This window comes from Muntiacus reevesi, chromosome 1 (genome assembly GCF_963930625.1).
Source record: "Muntiacus reevesi chromosome 1, mMunRee1.1, whole genome shotgun sequence".
Taxonomy (NCBI): Eukaryota; Metazoa; Chordata; class Mammalia; order Artiodactyla; family Cervidae; genus Muntiacus; species Muntiacus reevesi.
Genome location: NC_089249.1, coordinates 150,507,959 through 150,535,731, shown reverse-complemented (window position 1 = coordinate 150,535,731; position 27,773 = coordinate 150,507,959). Strand labels below are relative to the sequence as shown.

General features: G+C 47.0%; 1 protein-coding gene across 1 annotated transcript; it reads right to left on the bottom strand.

The window, feature by feature from the left end:
• Positions 1-712: 712 nt before the first annotated feature.
• LOC136151320 (protein FAM151A-like) lies at positions 713-26,875 on the bottom strand. The gene is made up of 8 exons (XM_065912338.1): positions 26,757-26,875; positions 24,285-24,431; positions 6,640-6,792; positions 5,492-5,651; positions 3,804-4,028; positions 2,812-2,951; positions 1,785-1,928; positions 713-1,386 (listed from the first exon to the last, which is right to left on the bottom strand). The coding sequence occupies exons 1-8, from the start codon at positions 26,872-26,874 to the stop codon at positions 713-715; spliced, it is 1,761 nt and encodes a 586-aa protein (XP_065768410.1). The 5' UTR covers position 26,875.
• Positions 26,876-27,773: the final 898 nt, after the last annotated feature.

Sequence of the window (27,773 nt, the reverse complement as noted above, 5' to 3'; positions counted from 1 at the left end):
TGTGTGTTACGTGAGTATCTGAGTCAAGGATATTCTGAGCCCTCAGGAAAGGGACTGAGCCTGGAATTGGAGTTGGGCGCCTGGCCCAATTAACTATGTGACCATGGGTAAGTCACCTCCACTCTGGGTCTCAGTTCGGGGACAGCCTCCCAGCTGAAAGGGGAGACACATGATGAGAGTATAGTGTGTGGAGACAGAGGGAAGCCAGGGTCGTCAGCCCCCAGAGGAGGGGTCAGGGGAGTCCAGCTGGTCACGCCTGCCAGTAACGCAGTCCTGGGTGGCCCAGGTGCTGACTGGTGTTTGCTGCCTTCAGGGCAGGCAACAAGGCTGCCGTCCCCCTGCCTCATGTTCACTCGGTGCCCCCCCCCCACCCCTCCCCACCCTCCCTGGTTGTGGCTCCCTGTCCTGCAGGTGTCTTACTACAACCAGGCCACCCCGGGCGTTCTCAAGTATGTGACCACCAATGTGACCGGCCTCTCCTCTGAGTTCTACACCACCTTCAAGGCTTGTGAACAGTTCCTCTTGGACAACCGGAACGACCTGGCCCCCAGCCTCCAGACCCTCTAAGCATCCTCCCTGGCCACCTCACGTCCACTCCCACTCCATCCTGCCCCAAGTACATGCGTGCAGTGCACTGAGGAAGCAGAGGCATTTATTCCTTCCTGCCTCCCCCGAGGGAATCTGGGTCCACCGGGCCAGCACCCCTGGGTGCTCAGTGTCTGCCAGTATCTGCCTGCAAGTCTTGGCGGTAGCTCTGGGGTAGCCTGTAGTAGACTCGGGCCTTCTCCACGGCCCTGGCTGCCAGCAGCACTGCCCGCACAGATGCATAGTGGCCCCGGCCAGGGCTGTGCTCCACCGTGACCGTGGCCCGGGGGGAGGCTGCCAGCAGCCGGGCCACGACTCCAGCGGGGCTCTGGCCCAGAGGTCCAGCCTGCAGCTGGAAGGACACGGGTTGCCAGAGGCCCTGACACAGCTCCAGCATATCTGTGAGCAGCTGTTCCCTGTAGCCACTGCCCAGCACTTCCTCGGGCCAGCCTGGGGCCACGGTCACATGGGGGAACACCTCGGCCACAGCTGTAAGCAACTCCCTGCCAGTCACGTAGCCAGGGACCATGAAACTCCCGTGGGAGACTGTGGCCCCGACCCACACGGGCCTAGACAGGCGGCCGAGGGTGGAGAGGGTGGCCAGCGTGGCCAGGGACAGCCGCAGGGCGGCGGGCTCTGCTATGTGCACGTGGACCCCCCAGCGTCCGGGGTGCACGGCCAGCTGCTGCAGGCAGGACTCCAGCGTCAGGGCACGGCCATCTGGGGTGTGGACGATGGGCACGGGGTCCCCAGCTGCAGGCTTCTGGAGGCCCACGTCCAGCAGGATCATGCCTTCTCGGTCTGGAAGAGGCAGTGGAGGCAACAGTGTCTGGGGTTAGGGTTATCATGGGGTGTGAGAGGCCCTTGCTGAAGTTAAAAGGGACAGCAGGAGGTTAATGGGGTGTGCTGATTGGATCTGGGTTCCAGGTGGAAGGGCTACTTTGTGAATGTGCCCGGGGCTCATCAGAATGGCCCAGTAAGCCGCTGGCTCAGCTCTGGGCCTGTGCCTGCCTCTGTTGCAGCACCATGTGGCTGAAGCCTCACAAGTGCTGGTCCAACGGCCAGGAGCCCCGCACTATTGACAACACTGCTCCCCTACCTTGCAGCCGTGTTGCTATGGTAACAGAGACCTGAGGTAGCTTCCCCGAGGTAACCCTTGCAGTTGAGCTAGGAGCACAGGGGCTGGATGCAGCCCTTACCTGGGAGCTGCACTGTTGCTGTGCTTCCATTGCCCTGGATGTCAGGAACCAGCCACTCCACGCTCAGACCCTCATCTCCAGGGTGCTGGAGAGCAGGGATCAGGCTGCCCCCGGTGTAGTAGCTTTGCTTCCGTGAAGTATTCACTGTGGGTCAGATTGCCAAGATGAAGAGGCCACCAGTCACGAGGCCTTATGTACACCATGAGTCCTCTCTAAGCCTCACAGCGAACTTCCAGGGAGCTGGAGTTCCTTGTTTTGTAGATGCCGGGTGACTTGCCCAAGGTCCTACAGCCAGTGGGCAAGTTTGCTGGGATTGAAGCCTGATGGAGCCAGGTCAGTCAGGCCCCAAAGCTGGTATTCCTCCCCCTCACCCAGATGGCTCCTAGAGCAGGAATGTTGGGTCTGATGGGCCCCCTTGAGATGGCCTGATTGCAGGCTCTCCTGGGTTTGGAGTCAAGGTAAAAGGGGCTTTGGACAAAGGAACAAGCATCACTGATTAGCAGGTACAATGGAGGAGCTGTTGTCTGAAATGCTAGAGCAACCCTCAGAGAACGGTACTGCAAGGGGAAGCATCTGGGGTTTGGAATTTGCTGCTTCCAGTAGGAGCTGTGCCATGTTCAAGCTGAACAACTTCGTATAAATTACATAACTGTTCTGAACCTCAGTTTATCTATCTGTAAAATGGAATCCCTGCTTCTCATATCTATGGAGCTTCTCATTCCATCCCAGGGTCTGGCATACAATGTATGCTTCAAATGATTCCTTCCTCTTATCTCATATGGGATTTTCCCTTTCCAACGCTCTGCCCCACCTAGTTCAGTGCTTTTGTGGGCAGAATCCACTCCACCAAACCACCTTTTCTTTCCCCTGGAGGAGGAAATGGCAACCCACTCCAGTATTCTTGCCTGGAAAATCCCATGGCCAGAGGAGCCTGGTGGACTCCAGTCCATGGGATCGCAAAGAGTCAGACACAACTGAGCATGCATACACATAGACCTTCTCCCACCCTCCCCAGACCCCTCCCTACTGGCGAGCTGCTTGAACTGCGACAGGAAAGGCTCAAAGATGTCATAGTAGACTTGGTGGGTGGCGGTGTTGTCCCGGATGTAGAGGAGGTCGTCCACTGACACGGGGTCCGAGGCGGACTGCCACATTGTGAGGGTGTACCTGGGGTCCAGAGAGTCAGCTTAGGGCCTGCCTGGGCCCAGCAGCCCTCAGCCCCTCTCCCAGGCTCAGAAGTGAACCTGAGCTGGGGGGAGAGTGGTGGGCACTACCCCCTTCCTGGGGGCAGAAGAAGCCACAGAGGCCTTGGGTAACCGAGAGCAGAGGCTGAGAAGGACGAGAGAAGGACTGGCCTGCCTCTTCACTTGGAGTGTCTATTTGTGGGTCCTCTCTTAGGAAGGAGACAAAGACAGAAGAGATGGGCATGGGGCTGGGAGTGGTGGGGGTGGATTAGCGGTCAGGTATGAAGAGGAAAGGGAGTGGCCTCCAGTGGGGAGAGTCTGAGAAGGGTGGTGCTGGGCAGCTGCGGGCAGTGAAGAGCCAGGGGGAGGGTGGGCTTCCTCAATCCCACAGAGCTACTGGTGCAGTTTGTGTACCCTCAGGGAATGGGTGGTTCCCAAGGGAGCAGGCTGTGGGAGGCAAACTGAGTCTCAATATAAACTCTTTCTCAAACTTCCCTGGTGGTCCAGTGGATAAGACTGTGCTTCCATTGCAGGGAACGCCTGTTTATCCCGCATGCTGTACAGTGCGGTCAAAATAAATAAACAGAAAATAATAATAATAAAAAAGCAACACTTTCCAATGGAAGGCTGCATTAGGTGATAGTGACCTGCCTGTCCCAGAGGTGCACAAGCAGAAAGCAGGGATATTGTAGAGGATGTGAGCACCAGAAGAGGTTGGGCCAGATGATCATGAAGACCCTTCTAACCATCAGCATCTGGGATCTTGCTGGGACATCAGGACTGGGAGTGGGTTTGGAGGGAGAGGGGGCCAGGGCAGGGGCCTGGGAGTCCTCACCTGTCAGACTGGGCCAGCAGCCAGCTGAAATGGGGCCAGGCAGCCCTCGCCATGACAGCCAGCACAGGGAAAGTCACTTTCTGTGGCAGTGCTCCCACCAGCTCCTGCATCTTCTCCACCATGGCCCGTGTGTATGTCACATTTGGGAAAATGGGCAGGTAGAAGGTGGTCCAGCCTGGAGACAGGGTTGCCTCGGGATACTTCTCCTGGACCAAGGCCAGGAACCTGCAGAGAATCAGAGATGCTGGTCTTTTGGAGGCCCTTCCTCATCTCCTGAGTTCTCATCAGAGTGCTAGGAAGAGGCAGGGTCTATCACATCTAGATATTAGAGCACAGTCTTGAAGAACAGGGTGGGTTACGAGTTGCTTCAAGTCCCATGTTAGGGCATGGACTTTGGAATTGGGGAGGCCTGGATTTGAATCCTGACTTTATGATCTTGGACAGTTCACCCAACCTCTTTGATTCTTAAAAATGGCATCCTTTCAGGCAGGACAGGGCTTCTCAAACATCCTCATGTGAATGTGGAGATGCAATTCAAAGCCTTGGGTGTGGGATCTGGGCTCTTTCAGCTGTGAGAGTCTCTGAACTTTCAGATATTATTTAAAAATTTCATTCAGATTTTGAACTCTTACAAATGTTAATAGGCAAATAATGTTACCCTCTCCCCTTCCCCAGATTATTGAGTAACCTCACTACAAGAAGATCAACCATTTTTTTTTTTTTTAATCTTGGGCCACTGACTACAGTTTCAAATTGCTGCTTACCAAATGCACCTCACTTTGGGACTTGATCAATATTGGATGGATGGATTGTTAGCTGACTGGTTGGAAAGATGGATGGATGGGTGGATGGATGAATGGAGATGGACAGTGAAGAGCTGGAGCTTAGAGTCAGAAAGACCTGGCTTTGTATGTTTTCTCTGCCAATTATTAGACTTAGGCAGGTCATTTAACCTCAGTAGGATATACTGTATTTCTAAAATGAAAATAATAGTACTTACCTCATTCTCATTCTAAGAGTTAAATGGTATTCTGCAACTAGACTACTTAAAACAGTGTGTGTGACAGATAATAAACATTCAACAGACTGAGTCTCAATTATTGTCAGCTTTCTTATCTGCAAAATGGGGGAAAAATTGCTCCTAACCTGGCATTTCTATGGGAAGATGAACTCAAATGTATTCTCTCCTTTTATGCAGCCCTCTGTAAACTTGAGTGCACCATGCAGCTGGTGCTATGGAAGTGCTGTTGTTGGCAGTGTTGGGATCTGGGGGTTGTTTGTGGAGTGGGAGGGGGAGGCTGGGGAAGGAGTTAGTGCTTCAGACTTTTCTAGCAGGCCAAGGGTTGCCCTGGTCACTGTTTGCCGTCCAGGAATAAACACTCCAGTAGGGCACAAATCCATAATCTCACAGTGAGAGCGCAGTGAAACCAGGACTGTTAGGAGAAAGTGTGAGGGACGGTCCTCAGCAGTCTTGGACGTCAGGGACGTTTCTGGGGCAGGTAATGGCTGGTTCACCAGGAAATGGTGGAAGGGCATTCAAGGCAGAGGGAACAGGATGTGTGAAGGCTGAGGTCAGAGGATATGGTGTGGCTGGAGGCAAACTCAGCACAGGTCCCGTGAGCACCTGCTGTACCAGACATTGAAGAAAACAGACTGGACACAGCTGGAGCAGAGAGGCAAACACTCACTGTGTGGCATTGATCTCTATTGAGATGCCCACATTGGGACCCTTCTGGATGTCGGCATTGATCCACACAGGCCTTCGAACTTTCCCCTCCTCTGTCAGCCGCCGAAGCAGGTCCAGGGAGGGGCCCACAGCCTTGATGCTCTTGAAGTCTAGTTTGATGCCTGTGGGGAGAGGGCCAAGGGCTTGGGAAATTGGTCTCTTGTGCTCAAGGAAGAAGGAAACAGAAGACATGACTTCCTGGGACAGAGAGAGCAGGTATGCTGTGTGTGTCAGGGATGGGAGGGAAGACAGGGATGGAATTCTGGGTGGGTGTGAAGAAGGCTTCAAACAGGCAGAGCTCTCCTGGAAAGACTTGCCTGAGTAGGAGTGATCTTGCATCCCTCATCCCCAAGGGGAGGAAGCAAATGATGGCTAAGGGCTTGGGACTTGGGGCTGGTGCAGATGTTGTCAAGCATCTGATAAAAAGAGACTGTGATTTTTTTTTTTTTTTTTTTTTTGAGACTGTGATTTTTGAACAGGCAGGCTCAGAGGATCCTAAGCCACCCGATCCTGAATAGCACAAAGTCAGGCTGAAGAATTAGAGAAGAATTTTGAAAGCCAGGCCAAGGAGATCATAATATGTTGATGACATGGGGAGCTATGGAGGGTTAAAGCAGGGGAGTGACACGACAGCATTTTGGAAAACTCACCCAGGTAGGGGCTGAGTTTGGAGGCAGGAAGCCAGTGAGGAAGGAGGTCCAGGAGAAAGATGATGTAAGTGGGACTGGGTCGGGGGAAGGCATCAGGGTTAGAATTGGCAGAAGCAGCAGCTGGGTAAATGCAGGGGATGAGGGAGAGCTATTAGGGTGATGCCTGGATTCTGACTGTAACCGACAAGGAGATGGGAGGGGAAGGTGGAATTGGCTTTGAGCATGTTGTATCCAGTTCCATGGATTCAGAGCCTGAATGCTCGTGTTTGGCCCTTTGCAGCTTACCCTGCACTTTTACATCCCTTGTGTCACCCATCTTCCCTGAGCCCAGGTCTCTAGAGTGGAAAGCTGAGGCAAGAGCAACTCCTGATAGGGATTGGACTTGTCTCCTAGTAGAGGGACCCCTGCACATGTGGCTTGAGAATCAGAGGGGTGGGCAGGGGCTTAGAGAAGTCCTTACCCTTCTGGGAAGAGGCCAGCACAGCCTCCAGCCACTGCTCCAGGGTGTTGTCGCTGTAGATGGCTGGGGGGTGCGCCATGATGGGGACTCCGGTCTCGTTGACTGTGCCAAGCCCTTCTATTGTGATGTCTGCCTCCAGGACCATGACGTTACCTGTTGCATTGGACAGACAAACTTTTTAAAGCAATTTTTCTCATCATCAAGTTATTACACACTTATTATAGAGTATTTGGAAAATACAGAAAAGCAGAAAGGGAAATCTTCACCTACATTTCCATCATAGCTCACTTTTTGATGCATTTTCTTCTATTTTTTTACCTATGCATAGTTTTTCCACAGTTGAGACCACTCAGCACTTATAGTTTTAATCTTTTTCTTTCGATTTGGACACATTTTCCCAGTCTTTTCTGTTTCATGAAAAAAGAAAAAAGCTGCAAAAGCCCTGATTGAGGGCAGTCATCCCGTTTCAGTTAGCCACTCCTCTGCCATTCCTGAGATGCTCAATTTTTAGGAAGACTCAGTAGTCTCTGAGTTTTTAATACTAACAGATAATGATGTATATTTTATTCTGACTTTCTGGTTATTTTTTTTTTTTTACCATGACTTGAGGAATCTGAGTCAGGGCTATGCTGGGTCTTTTTTTTAAAAAAATTAATTCATTATTTTTGGTTGTGCTGGCTCTTCATTGCTGGGAGCGGGCTTTCTCTAGTTGTGGCAAGCAGGGGCTCCTCTCCATTGCTGTGTGTGGGCTCCTCACTGCAGTGCCTCCCTTGTTGTGGAGCACAGGCCCTAGATGCACGGGCTTCAGTTGTCCCAGCACGCAGGCTCAGTGTGGCTCATCAGCTTAGTCCTGAGCTGGGGATGGAACCCGTGTCCCCTGCACTGGCAGGTAGATTCTTAATCACCGTATCACCAGGGAAGTCTGCAGGGTCATTTTTAGCGCCCACATTATCAAAGTACTGTTAGAAAAATTCATCTAACTCATACTCCTGCCAGAAATACATAAGCTGGTCCATCTCCAGGCACCCATACAGTACTGAGAATTGCTATTTTTGTCTTTTAAATGTACACAGTTGAACACCCCCATTGGCTGTGTGATGCCCACTGGGAGAGTTCGGTCCAGAAGGGAGTCAAGGACTTTGAATGAGACGCAGACTGGAAAGAGCAGGCCAGGCTCTCTGATCAAGGAGTGAAGTGGAGGGTGGGTGGGGTTGCTAAGAGCGCCTGCTCCATCGAAGACAGTTGGCATCAGAGGGGTCTCTTCTGTTTTATACTTGCAGCCCTGCTCCCCTCCTTGTCCATTCAGCGTATAGCCGATAGAGTAAGTGTTCTACATACCTGATCCTGTCACTTCTGTTAAAAAATCAAAACAGCCCTGCCCTTAGCCCTGAGAATCCAATCCGAATGCCTGCCCATAGTCTGTGAGGTCCTGTAGGACCAGGCCTGGGAAACTTTGCCATCTCACCTGGAGTCCCTCTCTCCCTCAATATCTCACTTCCATCCACTCCTCTTTCTCCAACATCAGTGTGCACACAAACCAGCCAGGGACTGTCCTAATGCAAGTTCTACTCAGCAGATCTGGGGTAGGGCCCAAGACATCTACCAAGCTCCCCAGTGATGCCCAGACTGCTGGTCCACAGACCACACTTTGAGCCTCGAAGCTCAAATATCTTGTCTCCCATCTCTGGGCTCCTACACCTGGCTGTTGCCACAGCAACACTCTTCCCTCCACAGTTTTACTAGGCCACCTCCAGCTCATTTGTGGGTGTTGGCTTAAAATATCAAGGAGGCCATCCCTAAATCACACACTCAGTCAAAGTCAGGCTGACAGCTTATCCTTTGAGCACTCAGGCCCCATGTAACTACTCATTTAGCACCTTCCTTCCTGAGCCTGAGGGCTAGGAGCAGGCTGCAGCTCTGTGCGGCCCATCATTTGGATTTCCAGTGCTAAGATGGTACCAGGCCTAAGAAAGGAGCTTCAGAAATGTTTGTTGGATGGTAAAAGACTGAATTTCTTTTTTTTCCCTTGGGGATGGTCTTGATCCCTGTCTCCTGTACAATGTCATGAACCTCTGTCCATAGTTCATCAGGTACTCTATCAGATCTAGTCCCTTAAATCTATTTCTCACTTCCACTGTGTAATCGTAAGGGATTTGATTTAGGTCATACCTGAATAGTTTAGTGGTTTTCCCAACTTTCTTCAATTTAAGTCTGATTTTGGCTATAAGGAATTCATAATCTGAGCCACAGTCCACTCCTGGTCTTGTTTTTGCTGACTGTATAGAGCTTCTCCATCTTTGGATACAAAGAATATAATCAATCTGATTTTGGTGTCGGCCATCTGGTGATGTCCATGTGTAGAATCTTTTCTTGGGTTATTGGAAGAGGATGTTTGCTATGAGCAGTGCGTTCTCTTGGCAAAACTCTATTAGCCTTTGCCCTGCTTAATTCTGTACTCCAAGGCCAAATTTGCCTGTTACTCCAGGTGTTTCTTGACTTTTTTCTTTTGCATTCCAGTCCCCTATAATGAAAAGGGCATCTTTTTTGGGTGTTAGTTCTAAAAGGTCTTGTAGGTCTTCATAGAACCGTTCAACTTCAGCTTCTTCAGTGTTACTGATTGGGGTGTAGACTTGGATTACCGTGATATTGAATGGTTTGCTTTGGAAATGAACAGAGATCATTCTGTCGTTTTTGAGATTGCATCCAAGTACTTCATTTTGGACTCTTGTTGACTATGATGGTTACTCCATTTCTTCTAAGGGATTCCTGCCCACAGTAGTAGATATAATGGTCATCTGAGTTAAATTCACCCATTCCAGTCCATTTTAGTTCGCTGAGTTCTAGAATGTCAACGTTCACTCTTGCCGTCTCCTGTTTGACCACTTCCAATTTGCCTTGATTCATGGACCGAACATTCCAGGTTCCTATGCAATATTGTTCTTTACAGCATTGGACCTTGCTTCTATCACCAGTCACATCCACAGCTGGGCGTTGTTTTTGCTTTGGCTCCGTCCCTTCCTTCTTTCTGAAGTTATTTGTCCACTGATCTCCAGTAGCATATTGGGCACCTATTGACCTGGGGAGTTCATCTTTCAGTGTCCTCTCTTTTTGCCTTTTCATACTGTTCATGGGGTTCTCATGGCAAGAATACTGAAGTGGTTTGGCATTCCCTTCTCCAGTGGACCACATTCTGCAGGTCAGGAAGCAACAGTTAGAACTGGACATGGAACAACAGACTGGTTCCAAATAGGAAAAGGAGTATGTCAAGGTTGTATACTGTCACCCTGCTTATTTAAATTATATGAAAAGTACATCATGAGACACCCTGGGCTGGAGGAAGCACAAGCTGGAATCAAGATTGTTGGGAGAAATATCAATAACCTCAGATATGCAGATGACACTACCCTTATGGTAGAAAATAAAGAGGAACTAAAGAGCCTCTTGATGAAAGTGAAAGAGGAGAGTGAAAAAGTTGACTTAAAACTCAATTTTCAGAAAACTAAGATCATGGCATCTGGTCCCATCACTTCACGGCAAATAAATTGGGAAACGGTGGAAACAGTGGCTGACTTTATTTTGGGGGGGCTCCAAAATCACTGCAGATGGTGATTGCAGCCATGAAATTAAAAGACACTTACTCCTTGGAAGGAAAGTTATGACCAACCTACATAGCATTTTATTTTATTTTATTTATTATTTTTTTTTACAAAGCATTTTAAAAAGCAGAGACGTTACTTTGTCAACAAAGTTCCGCCTAGTCAAGGCTATGGTTTTCCCAATAGTCATGTATGGATGTGAGAGTTGGATTATAAAGAAAGCTGAGTGCAAAAGAATTGATGCTTTTGAACTGTGGTGTTTGAGAAGACTCTTGAGAGTACTTTGGACTTCAAGGAGATCCAACCAGTCCATCCTAAAGGAGATCAGTCCTGGGTGTTCATTGGAAGGACTGTTGTTAAAGTTGAAGCTCCAATACTTTGGCCACTTGATGTGAAGAACTGGCTCATTTAAAAAGACCCCGATGCTGGGAAAGATTGAGGGCAGAAGGAGAAGGGAACGACAGAGGATGAGATGGTTGGATGGCATCACCGACTCGATGGACCTGAGTTTGGATGAACTCCTGGAGTTGGTGATGGACAGGGAGGCCTGGGGTGCTGCGGTTCATGGGGTTGTAAAGAGTCGGACATGATTGAGCGACTGAACTGAACTGAACTGAAAAGGCTGAATAAATGAATGATAGAAGAAGCTGAGATCAGGGACTTCCCTGGCAGTCCAGTGGCTAAGACTCTGTCTTCCCAATGCAGATGGCATAGGTTTGATTCCTGGTTGAGGAACTAAGATCCCACAGGCCTCACAGTGCAGCCAAAAGAGAAAAAAGTTAAGTTCAACCAGCCCAGGTCCAGAAAAGTAAAAGAGCTTGCATAAAGTTGCAGAGAATTTTTGCAAATTTCTCTAAAGCCTAGGTGTCTGGATTTCTAGAAGGGAGAGGAAGCTGAGTGCCAGGTTGTCCCCAGCACTGATTCAGGCACTTTACACTGTCTCATTTCATCCGCATATCTCTGACCCAGCGCTCCGGACTCCCTGGCATCCTCACTGGCAAGATAGCGATGAATCTCTCTGGGCTTTAACAGCACATGGACATAAATTTGTTGTATTAAAAAATAAAAATTAAAAAAAATGTTGTTTTTCACTGAATGTTCATTGGAATGTTCATTGAAAGGACTGATGTTGAAGCTGAAACTCTAATAATTTGGCCACCTGATGTGACCTGACTCATTTGAAAAGACCCTGATGCTGGGAAAGATTGAAGGCAGGGGGAGAAGGGGACGACAGAGGATGAAATGGTTGGATGGCATCACCGACTCGATGGACCTGAGTTTGGATAAACTCCTGGAGTTGGTGATGGACAGGGAGGCCTGTCATGCTGCAGTCTATGGGGTCACAAAGAGTCAGACACGACTGAGCAACTGAAATGAACTGAACTGAAAACAAACAAAAAAAAACAAAAACAGGTTGTAAACTGTGAGGTGCTATATGAAGATAGCCTTTATTTCTATGGTTTTCTTGTCTTAACTTGGTTACCCAGAAATGCCTCGAGGGATCCAGAAGGGTTTGAGGCCCTGCAAGGCCCAGAGAAGTCAGGCCCGAGGCAGGTAGCTGGGCAGATAAGAGGGTAGCTAAGGAGAATAGGTGCTGAGGGGTCTCTTCCCTCACCTAACAGGGTCCAGGTCCGGCCTGGGGAAGGCGGTGGTACACTGGGAGGGAGCCAGGGCTGGAACCCAGGTCTCAGTCCTGATGACTGTCTGAAGCTGCTGCCTTGCTTGGCCTGCACCAGCTGCCTCCCTTGAGATGCTGGCAGCCCCTGAACTCAGGACCACATCTCACTCATTTCTACACCGCCTCTCAAGCTGGGTGCAGAGCACGGGCCCAGCAAATGCTCAGTGAGGGGGACTAAAGATGGATGGACCTAATCTGCCTCCTGGTGATCAGCTCCTGGATCCAGCTTCCTTTGGCAAGACCACTCACACCTGTTCGGGGCTTTCCAGATCCTGAATCTGGGAGTCAACTTGGGGTGGATTGGTGGGGGGTGGGATATGAGGAAAGAGGAGATGAGGAAAGGAGCAGGTGCCTGCTTCCACAATAGGAGCCCTGGTCCTCAGAGGTGCAGTCGGGTGAAGAGTGCTGCTCTCCACAGGGAGCTCACAGCACGTTCCCAGGCCTTCCCTCCCTTCCCTCACACATCAGGAGCTCTACACATCACATCCGGCAGAGGGGTGCCATGGCTGAGTGTGCAGACCCTGAACCCAAGACTGCTAGTGTGCTGCTCAGCTGTTGACCTTCAGCACCCCCTGAAGGAGTTCATGTGGAGCGAGGCAGTCTGCTGCAGGGACGCTGGCGGGACAAGTCTTTGAAGTGAAGTGAAAGTCGCCTAGTCGTGTCCGACTCTTTGCGACCCCATGGACTATACAGTCCACGGAATTCTCCAGGCCGATACTGGAGAGGGTAATCTTTCCCTTCTCCAGGGGAGCTTTCCAACCCATGAATTGAACCCAGGTCTCCCGCATTCCAGGTAGATTCTTTACCAGCTGAGCTATCAGGGAAATATTTTCAGGAACAGGTTTTATGTTCCCAATCCTTGCATATAGGGGAATTTGACATGCTTCCCTGGTGGCTCAGATGATAAAGAATCCTCCTGCAATGCAAGAGACTGGGGTTTGATCCCTGGGTTGGGTAAATCCCTTAGAGAAGGGAGTGGCAACCCACTCCAGTGCTCTTGCCTGGAGAATCCCGTGGACAGAGGAGCCTGGCGGGCTACAGTCCGAGGGGCTGCAAAGAGTCAGACACTACTGAGTGACTAACACTTTCACAAATCTAGAAAAGCACTAAATCCCTTCACAATGACAAGAGATCCTTGTGACTAGGAGAAAAGCTCTCGCAAAGTAAGCCCTTGATAGCATTGAACTCCACCTTCAGCAAAATCTTATATGTTGACCTTCCCCCACTACCCTTTGGAGCAATCTCTCAGAGCTATCTGAGGTGATGCGTTCTGGGCTGCAGTTGTCATTTTGCCCCAAATAAAGCTTAACTCACAACTCTCAAGCTGTGCATCTCTTTTAGCTGACAGTTATGATGACTGATGAAGGACCCAGAGTGGACGTCCCTCCTCGCCTGAACTCCACGTGGAACCAGAGCCTTCGTACCAGCAGCGGCCCCTTGAGCCCATCTGCCTCCTCGGGGAGTGCAGACAAATTTGGGTAAGCCTCTCCTGGTTTTCAAATCTCCTGTATTGGTTGAGATTCTGAGTTTTATTTGGTTGTGGAGCATGTTACCTGCCCACTTCCAGTTGGAAAGATACTGGAGGGGGTCCCAGTGAAATATTCGGGGTATACCCACTCATGATCTAGACACTGACTGGGGTTCGGCTGAAAAATATCAAGAAATTTCCACACAGTGGAAAGACTGGCTGAAAGATGCCAGAGAATACTCATCCAGTGAAAAGGTCCTGGGGGAGAGAGAGGGCCTTGATTGAAAAAAAATTGAGGAATACCCAGGGCTTAGCTGAAAGATGCCAGGTCGTTCCGTTGTAGGGAACTGAGTGGTCTTGGCTGAGTGGTTAGGTAAGAGACTGATCTGACACTTTACCTCAATTAGACTGCCTTTATAGAATTTGTCGGGCTAAAAGTGAGAATATATGAGAGCTTCGCTCTGAAGAAAAGGGACAAGGCTTCTACTGGCCAGTTATGGTTTTCTCAGGTGACTGAGAAATTTATGGGAGTGGTGAAGGCCTAGTCCTCGTACGGCACAGTGGTCCCATAGGGAAACTCACTTATAAATTAAAATGCTTGCTCATCTGGGGGTCGCACATAAGAACTGGCCATTCAGCAACCTGAGCAGCGATCTTAGAGTGCTGGAGGGAAAATCTAAGGCACATAAGAGGAGCTAAAATGACTCTGAGGTGACTCCTGGAGGAGTTCCACTCACAAACAGCACACAGGCCCACCACACAATTTCACTAGTGATTTTTATCCCTGAAAAATTCAGCTTAAAGTGGGAAACAGAATCTCAAACACAAAGGGGTGTCAGAAAGCCAACCTCTGACTAACATTCCAGCCAGATTCACGTACAATATGTATGGAGCTGGTATTTGCAAGGACCTAGTTAATTGGGGAAATTATACTAAAAGAATTCTCAACCTAAAATGGCCAAACTGGGGCTCTTTCGATATTCCAAAATTGGTAACTTTGTGCTCACGATTAGAAAAGGCCAGCCATACTACTTTGCTTGGTATCTAGAAGTGTCTAAGAAAGGAAACTATAGAGTAATTTCTTCGCAGGAAATCAACAAGAAATTGCTTGAAACTATATCAGAACTAAAAAAGGCTGCTAGCACTTACTCTGCCAGGTCACAGGTCTAGTGGGACTGGGAAGTCACATTTGGCGTTTATGCCATTTGACTTTTGATTTTTGGGCAGTCAGTTTGCCATCTTTTGGGGGCACTCTTACCACTTGGCTTTTGATTTCTGGGCATCCTTTTGCCTTATTATTTTATTTGGAGTGTGACTCCCGGCTGGTGAGGTTCTGGTTTGGTTTGAGCATGCAGACATCTGGTACAAACTGCTTGAGCTTATATGGGAAGCGCTTCCTCTAAGGTTCTACACCCCACCTGGGAACCCCTTGGGAAAAAATTTCAAATGACTGGTCAACCTATAGCTATGATCCAATGACAAGAAAAATGACCTAAAAATAACAGATCTTTATTGACACAGGATAGAGAAGTGGACTGAAGTTCCTTTATATCCAGGACTTTTCTCCTATAATCAACAGCCTGGGGCTAAGCAAACTAAGACACCGCCCCCCCACCCCCCCACCCCCCCACCGCCCCCCTGCCACTTCCCCAGAAGAACAATCCCTGTTGGGACCAATCTGCCCTTGTTATCAGGGCCAATTTGAGCAATATCAGTTCTAAATTCTGGCTATAAAACTATGATCACAGAAAAATAAAGACGATTTTTGACAGTGTGGTCACAATATTCTTTAGACTCCAGAGAAAGCGTAAGAAAAAAAATCTCTTTAAGAATTCTTGCCCTGAGGAAATAACTCCTCCTATGCCCTGAGACCAGAGTTCTCTAGATAACTTATCTGTTATTGTTCAGTTGCTCATTAGTGTCTGACTCTTTGCAACCCCAAGGACTGCCAGGCTTCCCTGTCCTTCACCATCTCCCAAAGCTTGCTCAAACTCATGTCCATTGAGTCAGTGATGCCATCCAACCATCTTGTCTTCTGTCGTCCCCTTCTCTTCCTGCCTCCAATCTTTCCTAGGATCACGGTCTTTTCTAATAAGTTGGCTCTTCACATCAGGTGGCCAAAGTTTTGGAGCTTCAGCTTTAGCATCAGTCCTTCCAATGAATATTCAGGATTGATTTCCTTTAGGATTGACTGGCTTGATCTCCTTGCAGTCCAAGGGACTCTCAAGAGTCTTCTCCAACACCATAGTTCAAAAGCATCAATTCTTTGGCTTTTGACCTATTTTATGATCCAACTCTCATATCCATACATGACTACTAGAAAAACCATTTTTGTTGTTCAGTCCCTTAGTCATGTCCAAGTCTTTGCGACCCCATGGTTCAGTGAGTATTCAGGGTTGATTTCCCTTACGATTGACTGGTTTGATCTCCTTGCTGTCCAAGGGACTCTCAGGAGTCTTTTCCAGCACCACAGTCTGAAGGCATCAATTCCTTGGCACTCTGCCTTCTTTATGGTCCAGCTCTCACAAGCCTATGTGACCACTGGGAAGACCACAGCCCTGACTATAAGAACCTTTAACAGCAGAGTAATGTCTCTGCTTTTCAATACACTGTCTAGGTTTGTCATAACTTAAAAAACAGAAGTGCTTACAGATCAAGCAATTCTAAATAAAAGATAAATCAACCTAAAAGAATTTCAAGTTCATGTGAACTGGGAAATATTCAGTATTAAATCAGTACAGTTCAATTCAGTTGCTCAGTCTTTTCAACCCCAAGGGCTGCAGCACACCAGGCCTCCCTGTCCATCACCAACTCCCAGAGCTCACTCAAACTCATGTCCATCAAGTCGGTGATGCCATCCAACCATCTCATCCTCTGTTGTCCCCTTCTCCTCCTGCCTTCAATCTTTCCCAGTATCAGGGTCTTTCCAATGAGTCAGTTCTTTGCATCAGGTGGCTGAAGTATTGGAGTTTCAGCTTCAGCATCAGTCCTTCCAGTGAATATTCAGGACTGATTTCCTTTAGGATTGACTAGTTGGATCTTCTTGTAGTCCAAGGAACTCTCACGAGTCTTCTCCAACACCACAGTTCAAAAGCATCAATTTTCTGGCACTCAGCTTTCTTTATAGTCCAACTCTCACATTCATACATGACTACTGGAAAAACCATAGCTTTGACTAGATAGACCTTTGTTGACAAAGTAATGTCTCTGCTTTTTAATATGCTGTCTAGTTAGTCATAGCTTTTCTTCCAAGGAGCAAGCGTCTTTTAATTTCATGGCTGCAGTCACCATCTGCAATGATTTTGAAGCCCAAAAAATAAAGTCAGCCACTGTTTCCACTGTTTCCCCATTTATTTGCCATGAAGTGATGGGACCGGATGCCATGATCTTAGTTTTCTGAACGTTGAGTTTTAAGCCAACTTTTTCACTCTCCTCTTTCACTTTCATCAAGAGGCTCTTTAGTTTTTCACTTTCTGCCACAAGGGTGGTGTCATCTGCATATCTGAGGTTATTGATATTCCTCCCAGCAGTCTTGATTCTAACTTGTGCTTCATTCAGCCTGGCATTTCACAAGATGTACTCTGCAAATAAGTTAAATTAGCAGGGTAACAATATACAGCCTTGACATATTCCTTATCCGATTTGGAACCAGTTTGTTGTTCCATATCCAGTTCTAACTGTTGCTTCTTGACCTGCATACAGATTTCTCAGGAGGCAGGTCAGGTGGTCTGGTATTCCCATCTCTTTAAGAATTTTCCAGTTTGTTGTGATCCACACAGTCAAAGGCTTTGGTGTAGTCAACAAAGCAGAAGTAGATGTTTTTCTGGAACTCTCTTGCTCTTTTGGTGATCCAATAGATGTTGGCAATTTGATCTCTGGTTCCTCTGCCTTTTCTAAATCCAACTTGAACATCTGGAAGTTCATGATTCATGTATTGTTGAAGCCTGGCTTGGAGACTTCTGAGCATTACTTTGCTAGCGTGTGAGATGAGTGCAATTGTGTGGTGGTTTGAACATTCTTTGGCATTGTCTTTCTTTGGGATTGAAATGAAAACTGAACTTTTCTAGTCCTGTGGCCACTGCTGAGTTTTCCAAATTTGCTGGCATATCAAGTATTAAATACCTGGCATTAATGTTTGTTTGTTAATCTACCTAATTCTAAGAGTCACTAACATTAAGCAGAGTATTTTCATTGTGTCTAGGTTTAATCTAAGTTAAATATTATTATATCTGTTACAATTTTGTCAGCAAGCAAAATTCCTCAAGTGAAAAAACTTCTAAAAAGTGTAAATGAGGTGAACTTTTAGATAAACTCTATTAAGAATAATTATGCTTTAGGAATGTCTGTCTAAAATACCCTCTAGATTGGGGTAGCTTGAAATTCTAAGGGCTATACTAAACTAAGTGATGGGAGTCTGTTGAATAGCTAGGTCATTTCCAAATAAAATAAAATTTTGAAGCATTTATCACTGAACACTAATTTCCTCCTACAGAAAAACTCAAGAGATTTGGGACTATTAATGAATAATGTTTGGCGCTTTCCTAAAATGTTCTCTCTAAGAAAGAAAAGGTTTTGGGAAATTATCACTGGTATTTATGCTCACTGATCTACAGAATGATAATATAAAGGTCAGTTCTTGGTTGCTTAAGGAAAGTAGGATGTGTATTTTCAGCAAAGAAGGTATGAGGAACGGAATTGCATTTTATGAAGGGGAAAGCAAGTAGGTCTGACTTACAGGTGGCTGTTTCAGAATGGGAGAACAAAGTATTGGGTACAGAAAGTGATAAGAAGATTTGTGGAAAGCAGACCCTGAGAAAAGAATTTTGTGCGTGGTTAGGACTAAGTTTAAAATACATTTAATTAAGTTTACTTTTAAATGCAGTTAAAAGTAAGCTGGTACAAAAGCTTGAATTTGACTTTTCTCTATCTTCAGATGTTGAACTGCCTTGGTAATAAATTTAAGTTTCTTTATCTCTTAAATCCTTCATTATAGAATAGTTATTTTTTCACAGTGACCTATAATCCTACCTGACTGAATGTTCTAAGCCTTTTTGATATTTGTTGACAAAACTTCCTAAATAATTCTAATGACGCACTTTTGGTGTCTAGCTAACTTTGGGATGCTTCAGAGGGCCCCTGAAACATCCCAAAGAGAAATGTTACACTAGATTCATATTGAGTGCAGAATCACATGGGAAGTATTAAGTGAGTAATAAGTCTCAGGTTACATTGTATGGTAAATGTTACTAATTTAGATATATTAGAAACTATATGGAGTTCCTAAAGTTCTGATATATCTTGGTAAATGTTATCAGTCATAATTTTAGCTACTATCTTAAAGTGTCACAGCACTCAACCAAGTTTTGCAAAAATGCTTCCTCTTCAGGAAGATTTATAAAAAGAACTTTTGGATAAATACAAGTTTCTAAACTGGGTAAGTAATTAAAGGATTCTAACCTGGTGACTTCACAAAGGTTAACAAAAGGACTGAATGAACTGGCGAACATGCTAATAACTTTTATGGTTTCCATATGAAAAGTTACTGGTTTGAACCTGTGTTTTCCAGGTGTAAGAAAAACCTTCCCTTCAAATTAATTATGACAGTAATTTGGTAAAATTATACTTTAGAAACAAATTGAAACATTTATCTTTTCTCTCTCTCTGACCCCTCCAGAAATTGGAAACTCTGCTTCTAGTAACTAAAGTTAGGAAAGCTATATCACTAACAGCTACAAAAATCTCAAGGAATTTTGAAGACCTTGAGAAGGGACGAATACACCTAGATCTGTTAGGTTAAAGGTGAAATCTGTGATCAGCTTTTGGTGTGACTTTCCTAGCTCCGAAAGGTTTTATTTTAAAAGTTCAGTCTGAGATGCTACAAAAGCTTTGGCAAAGCAAAAAAGCCTATGGTCAATTATGGTTACATAAATCATCAGACCAAATTTATTGATACCACACCTATTTCACAAATAAACTAATCTTAATTCGGTTATATTTGGTAAAAACAAGGGTAAATTTAGGGAGAAAAAGATGTTTCAATGATTGTTAAATCCCAATTTGTTAATGGAGGTCTGTATCTACTAAGACTCATTTCCTGGTAGTTCTTTGCTGTTATGCTGTATTAATGTAAAATTTTGGGCTTCCCTCATAACTCAGTTGGTAAAGAATCTGTCTGCAATGCAGGAGACCTGGGCTTGTTTCCTGGGTCGGGAAGATCCCCTGGAGAAGAGAATGGCAACTCACTCCAGTATTCTTGCCTGGAGAATCCCATGGGCAGAGGAGCCTGGTGGGCTACAGTCCACAGGTCGCAAGAGTCGGACACGACTTAGTAACTAAACCACCACCACAGTGTAAAACTTAACTGAATTTTTAAAGGACACTCTAAATTCTTTTCTGAAGCTTATCTCAGTAATCTTTGAATGAAAATCAGATGCCTCATGACTTGCAACCAAGACCAGAAAAAGACATAATTTAAGGAACCGTCTCCTACCTGGATGGAAGGACTTTTTTTTTTTTTTTTTTTTTTTTATCAGAGGAAGCTGCAGTATGCTAGGATGAAAAGAAAGTGACACCAGAAGTAGACAGCTTGCCCAAGATGCTGGACCTGAATCATATGATCAGTTATAATATTTTCTTGACTTCTTGGACCTTTGCCTATAAATCAAATGTTTTCTATCATGGACATGATTCTATGCTAGTTTAAAACTAAATCCAACTGTTGGGTTTGTAGCCAATTACCTGTGTCTAAAACTTCTGGATTACCTTGGTGGATTGTTCCCCTCCAGGGCTCTGATTGGATACCCCCTAGCAAATATATTTTAGAAAATAATTTAGTCCTGTTCTGTCTATTCATGGCATTGCTAGATGGGATCCTCTCACTTGGCCAATTAATAATACCTGCTCTGACCCTGGCCATAGATTTAAGTTTTCTCTTAGGGTCACTCAGACTCCAATTAGAATGGCAAGCTAAGTCTCAATCAAAAATTGTAACCTCTTGTCTAGTAAAAGGAAAACTCGCACAATTATGCAATGGATCTATATGGTTAACACCAAGCTATGGTCACTTAAGTTTAAAAGCTCCTCTAAGAATAATCAACCTAGTAATATTATGAAACTAGGCTGGGTGTCTTATGAATTATGCCTACTATTACCCTTAGAGTGACTGATATGGAACTTGGTGGGTTTGTGGTTCTAATTAATGGCCTTGGCATTTGGAATGGATAGGAAGGTGTAGCCTGGGATTACCATGAACTCAAGTTCATATACATAGCAAGTTAGAGGTAACTCAAGCCAATCTAACACTGATGCAAGCTCGATGAATCAAGACATCTGTATTCTACTGGTATGATCATTTAGAAGCTATTTTTCGTGACTTCAGTGGGATTGGAGGGTGTAATTGATCATATTGAAGCCTTAAAAACTTTCACTCAACAAACTTAAAATGATAGTAACCAGGCTATTAGCCTATTGAACTCTGAGGTCTCAATGATGAGAAAGGTGGTACTACAAAACCCACGGCTGTTGACATCATTGCAGCATCTCAGCGAGGTACCTGTGCCATAATTCAAACTGAATGCTGTGTTTTCATACCTGATGAATCCTTTAATGTAACACATTTGATGAACCACATGAAAAATCAGTTTTCTGCCATAAGTGATCCATTCCCTATTCTTGATGATCTTTTAAAAAACTGGTTTGGAAAAAAAAAGAAAAGAAACTGGTTTGGTGCAGGAGGCTCATGGCTGAAATATTTATTTGTAATTCTGCTACTGTTGTTAGTTGTATTATTTGTATTTTGCCTATTTTACAGGATTATTTTTTCTTGTATTACCAAGTGTATGACTGAACCTCCAATGAAAATAATGTTGACTAAACTTGAAGCAGTTGATCAAATGTGTAGCTTGATATGTGATCAATGATTATAATAGTGTAACTCTAGATATGGGAAGATACGAGAGGGAATCTTACATTTTTGGACCATAAGTAGAAGACAGGTGTCCAGAGATCTTTGACTATTAACACCTAGTCCAGTAATAGTGCATTGTGTGGCCTATCAACAAAAACCTTCAGAATTGGGAATGAGCCATCCTAGATACGGGACAAAATGATCATGAAATGCCTTCCCAAGTTTCCTCATAGCTCAGTCAGTAAAGAATCTGCCTGCAATGCAGGAGACCTGGGTTCCAACCCTGGGTCTGGAAGATCCCCTGGAGAAGGACATAGCAACCCACTCTCCAATATTCCTGCCTAAAGAATCCCATGGACAGAGGAGAGGAGCCTAGCAGGCTACCGTCCATGGGGTCGCAAGAGTTGGACCCGACTTAGCGAGGAAACTGTCACCAAGTATGGCTGGTTTATGGCCACAAGGGGGCGTTGTCAACTCTAAACTGGCACTTGCCAAGAGCACTGGCGTTGACTGGACGAGGACATTTGCCCTCTGCTTCTGCGGAGATTGAACCCGGTGCTGCTGCAGCTGGTGGCCCTTCAACACCCGCTGAGGGAGTTCAGGGTGGAGTGAGCTACCCTGTGCTCCAGGGAACCTGGTTTGACAGGTCTTTGGATAGGTGGGTATTTTTAGGAACTGATTTTGTGATCCCCATCCTTTCATCTCCTCATATCAATAGAAGCACTAAATCCCTTCACGATGACATCAGATCCTCGTGACTAGGAGAAAACCTCTTGTAAAGTAAGCATTTGGTTGCACTGAATTCCCCCTCCACCAAAATCTTTTATGTCGACCTTCCCCCACTACCTCTTTGGAGCAGTCTTTCAGAGCTATGTGCGGTGATGCCTCCCAGGCTGCAGTTCTCATTTTGCTCCAGATAAAACTTAACTCATAACTCTTAAATTGTGCATCTTTTTCGTTAACACTTGTGTTGACCAAAATAGGACTTGAACACTTGCAGCTCTCAAGTTGTGCATCTTTTTTACTTGACAAGCAACTCACTTAACTAGGGTGATCACATGTCCCTATTTGCTGGGATAATCTGGTGTATTCCTGTTGTTTCAGCATAATTACTAATAATGACCTCTTCCATGACCAAAAGTGCCCTGGCTTCATCCTACCTGTCCACATTTGGCAGAAGTGGTTTGAGCTGCAGATAGGTGAAGTCACTTGTCCCAAACCACTCCTTTGGTAAATGGTAAAATGTAGAATTGGAGCCCACTTCTGTCTGCCTCCCAGGCCTTTGCTCTGGCCCCTCCCATCCACATAGATGTCTGGTGTGACTTCACCAGCCTCACTCTGGCCTACCGTTGCTTCCCCTTAGGATCCCTCCCCCAGCTGTGGAGCCCCCCTCCTCCCATAGACCTGTGGAAGGCCTCAGGTCCTTCCCACCCCTGTGGCGGTACTGGCTGGCCGCTCTGTTGGGCACCACCTCGTTGGGGCCCTTAGCTTTCTTCTTGGCCAAGGTCACAGCTTGGTGGGGCTTGATCCCTATCTGCTGCCCCAGGACTTACCTGAGATGAGCCTGGGGCTGGCAGAGCCTTCTTGCCTTCCCTCAGGCCTTATCTCCCAGATAAGAGTCCTCATCTTGCCAGGGAATTCTCTCTCCTCCTTCTCACCCAAGTCTGACCATTAGCCTCCTACTCCTGAAGCAGCAGCAAACTGGCTCCACCCAGCCTGCGATGCCCTCCCCTCTGCTGACCACCAAGCCTGCCTCCTCCAGGAAGTCTTTCTAAGGACTCATTCATTCACTCAGCAAACCTTTTCCAGTCACTTACTCCCAGGCCCTGGTGATTCTGAAGGAGGTAAGAGTCAGAGGCCTTGAGCCTGGGTCTTATTCTGCTTCAGACCGACTGTGTGACCTTGGACAAGACCCTCTCCCACTCAGAATCTCACTTTTCTAAAACTGAGGGGTTTGGGTAGAGCAGTGGTTCTCAAGGTGTGATCTCGGGGTCAGCAACATCAGCGCCACCTGGAAACTTACTAGCAATGCAAACTCTCAGGCCCCACCCCAGAGCCACTGAATCTGAAACTCTCTTCTGAAGCATGCTCAAAGTGGGGACCCTTCTTTTCATCTCAAATAGTCACTGCTTTAGAATTAACACGCACATTCATGAACATGATTTAACACGCTTTCCCCCAGTGCTGAAAAAGTGGTCTCCTCTGTTGAACTGGGCCAGGCATAATGCAGTGATTCAGAGTATGGGGGCTAACCCCTGGGGGTTCCGATGCTGGCTTGCTGTTATTGTTTAGTCACTAAATCCTATCTGACTCTTGGGACTCCATGGGCTGTAGCCCACCAGGCTCTTCTGTCTATGGGATTTCAACCTGCATCTCTTGCGTTGGCAGGCGGATTCTTTACCACCGAACCACCATGGAAACCCACAATGTTGACTTAGCCACTTGCAAACAGTGTGACCTTAGTGTGAAGTTAGGTAAGTAACTTAGCTTTTCTGAGCCTCCATTTTCCTTCTGTGGGATGGCACCGACAAAACAGGCTGCTTGTGGTTCCAGGAGCCCCAGCGTGACTGAGTGAGTGTGTCCCCGCAGGGAGCATGGCTGACTGGTTGCCGTCATCATCATTGTGGATCGGCGGTGCAGGAGTTATATTAAGACAACTCGCTCAGACTTTTACACTCGTTTTGGTAGTGCTAGAACTCAAACACATCTTCTGGCTCCTCAGATTTGAGAGCAAAGGCCTCCTTAGCAGGCAAGTTGTCTCCTGGCAAGGCCTGGGAGGGAGAGCAGGATGTGACCTTGGGCCCAAACATCTCCCTACAACCTGAGCCAGTCACATAACCAGTGAGCCCTCACTTTCTCAAGTGGATGATGGCAAGAACACGGCCACACCAATCCTAATGCTACCTCACAGGAAATGCTGTCTTAGCCCTGCCTCCACTCTCCCTCCATCTTCTCCACCTCTGCCCCAGCCTGCCCCATCCTGGCAACTGGACTTACTGCTGAGGGCAGCCTGCATCTGCTCCTTGCTGTTGGCACGGTGGTACCAGGTGACGAGCAGGCCGTCCCTTTGGCTGATCTGACCCAAGCTCAGCAGGTAGTCCAACATGTCTGCGTCAGAGCGGCAGGTCCCATCTTGTTCACAGTCTGGAATCAAGGCCAAGGAGGCTGTTAGCATCAATTCTTGCCCCAGCCCAAGAATCTTGTCTGTACATCCTAGTAACCCTCTCTGGGCCCTAGGGCCATGTTCAGCCTGCCATCTAGCATAGACAGTGGACCCCAGAGTCATCAGTGCTGTGAGAGAGAAACATGTGGGGTCCTGAGCACAAGGATGCTCTGGACCAGCCTGGGGACATTGGAAAGTTCATTGATAAGGGAACATTTAAGGGAGGCCTAGAAGGATGGCTGTGTAAATTTGATAAAAGAGGGGATCTAGGTTATTCCAGACAGAGAGAAAGTATAAGCAAAGGTATGGTCATAGGAAATTTGTGGTTGCATAAAAGAATGGCCATTGCTTTGGTACAGATACAGAGAAATGGGATAGGACAAGATTGGGAAAGAGGCATATGATCCAGTCGTAAGTGACCCTCAGTTCAGTCAGTCGCTCAGTCATGTCTGACTCTTTGAGACCCCATGGACTGCAGCATGCCAGGCTTCCTTGTCCATCACCAACTCCTGGAACTTGCTCAAACTCATGTCCATCAAATCGGTGATGCCATCCAACCATCTCATCCTCTGTCGTCCCCTTCTCTTCCTGCCTTCAATCTTTCCCAGCATAAGGGTCTTTTCAAATAAGTCAGTCCTTCACATCAGGTGGTCAAAGTATTGGAGCTTTAGGATTGACTGGTTTGATCTCCTTGAAGTCCAAGGAGATCAAAGAATCTTCTCCAACACCACAGTTCAAAAGCATCAATTCTTCGGCACTCAGCTTTCTTTATAGTCCAACTCTCACATCCATACATGACTACTGGAAAAGCCATAGCATTGACTAGACGGACCTTTGTTGGCAAAGTAATGTCTCTGCTTTTTAATATGCTGTCTAGGTTGGTCATAGCTTTTCTTCCAAGGAGCAAGCGTTTTTTAATTTTATGGCTACAGTCACCATTTGCAGTGATTTTGGAGTCCAAAGAAATAAAGTCTGTCACTGTTTCCATTTTTTCCGCATCTGTTTGCCATGAAGTGATGGGGCCAGATGCCATGATCTTAGTTTTCTGAATGTTGAGTTTTAAGCCAACTTTTTCACTCTCCTCTTTCACTTTCATCAAGAGGTTCCTTAGTTCTTGGCTTTCTGCCATAAGGGTGGTGTCGTCTGTGTGTCTGAGGTTATTGATATTTCTCCTGGCAATCTTGATTCCAGGTTGTGCTTCATCCAGCCCAGCATTTCACAAGATGTACTCTGCATATAAGTTAGATAAGCAGGGTAACAATATACAGCCTTGACGTACTCCTTTCCTGATTTGGAACCAGTCTGTTGTTCCATGTCCAGTTCTAACTGTCGCTACTTGACCTGCATACAGATTTCCCAGGAGGCAGGTAAGGTGGTCTGGTATTCCCTGGGTTCCAGCAAAAAAAAATGTGGGGTATATGCTGGAGATAGCAAACAGGTTTGTGTTTAGAAAGTGCTCCTTAGTGTCAGGGCAAGAATGGATGGGCAAGAGCAGGCTGGTGGCAGAGACTGTGTGGGAAGTGGCAGGCTGAGGCAGGAGTCCAGCAGGAGAGGGGGAGCTGAGAGGTTAGGGTGAGCAGGGAATGGAGATAGAGGATGGGAAGGAAGAAGCCTCGAGGCACAGGACTGAAGATACAGGCATGAGGCAGGAGAGGAGGCTGCTTCCAGGTCCTCATGTAGATGGAGGACCCTTCATCAGGAGAGTGTGCAGGGGGGTGAGGGTAAGTTCAGCCCAGTCTACTGAGTGTGATGCCTGAGTGACCTCCAAGGAGAGTTCATCTGGGAGCATGGAAGGATAGCTGAAGCCTGGTAAAGGAGGAAGGGAAAAAAAGTTAATGAGACTGTTTGTTGGAGATCAAATCTTGGTGGGGTTGGTGATGGGAGGGGCAAGTAGAGTTGTGGATGGAGGATAAGTCAATCCTGAAGGAAACCAACCTTGAATACTCATTGGAAGGACTGATGCTGAAGCTGAAACTCCAATATATTGGTCACCTGATGAGAAGAGCCGACTCACTACAAAAGATTCTGATGCTGGGAAAGGTTGAGGGCAGGAAGAGAAGCGGGCAACAGAGGATGAGACGGTTGGATGGCATCACCGACTCAATGGACATGGTGATGGCGAAGGACAGGAAAGCCTGGTGTGCTGCAGTCCATGGCGTCACAAAGAGGTGGACACAACTTAGCAACTGAACAACAACAGGGAGGAGAGTGGAGGTCATCAGGGCTGTTGATGGGGACAGAACCTTCTGGGGGCAAAGAGTGAGGGATGGAGGGAGCCAAGCAGATGGCATGATGGGTGCTCCTACCTGGCAGGACGGTGTGCTTCTGTAGCGAGAAGCCCAGGACCATTGCGATGGCGAACACCACAGCTGCACTGACCCCGCCGACAATCGCCCACTTCCAGCACCCCTTCTTGTTGGCCATGATGACCCTCTGGGGAGAATACCCCTTGAAGGGTAGTGTCTCCTGAGGCTCTGAGAACTGGGATCAGGTGGGAGGTAGGAGCCTTAGCAGCACCTAATTCTTCCCCTGGCAGGACAGTTCCTGCAGGCCTGGAATGTCCAAAAGACAGCTTTGGAGGCCCCGCCTACCTTCCTGTGCTCCTCCTCCTCTCTCTCCCCCAGGATCTTAACAAGTCAAGCAGAAAATCCTGCCACCTCCAAAATGACCTTTGAGCACAGTAAGAGACAGCAACAGATATTAGATGGAGCCCACCACCGCCCTCCCCCCCAGCAACCTGCTGCCTGTCTGCTCCAGCCTGAGAGTTGGGGGCCTAGGGATCTGGACCCAGCTTGACCTTGCTTTCCTGAAGACGTGGAGGTTTTCTTCCCCTGCATAAAAGGAGTCACCTAGTTGGTCCTTCCTTCTTTCTGCCCTATTCCAGAGAGTCACGAAGTTCAGGCAAGGGTGAGTGACAGGAACAGATTAGATCCGCCCAGGGAACATGAATTTTCCTTCCATCCCAGATAGATTATCTACCTGGGGTTGAAATTGATAAGACTGGCATGCTGGCCTGGGTTGCTGCAGGCCACTCCTGAGTCCATAGGGGAGGGACTGGTCACTGCCTGGCACAGAGGGTGTCCTACGTACGGTCCCTGGTATAGGAAGGCAGTTAGAGATTGTCCCTGTTTCAGGGACCCTGGAATTTAAATCTGTGCAAGAATTACCTGTCATGTGCATGGGGTTTGGGGATTACAGAGGTGCATAGAAAAATCCAGTAGAGCCCCTGGTTACTCAAGTGTGTCTATGTGTGTCTATGTAGGAGTGACTAGAAGGATACCCAGGTGGGAAGATTCAGGGAATCTGGGAAGTAAGGAGAAGCT

Excerpts from the sequence above, each read along its gene's own strand:
- LOC136151320 (XM_065912338.1), bottom strand. The coding sequence starts at position 26,874 with ATGGCCAACAAGAAGGGGTGCTGGAAGTGGGCGATTGTCGGCGGGGTC. Across the intron at positions 6,793-24,284 it reads GATGCAGGCTGCCCTCAGCA|GTAACGTCATGGTCCTGGAG; the intron begins GTAAGTCCAGTT and ends CCAATGCAACAG. Across the intron at positions 2,952-3,803 it reads CTGCTGGCCCAGTCTGACAG|GTACACCCTCACAATGTGGC; the intron begins GTGAGGACTCCC and ends TCTGGACCCCAG.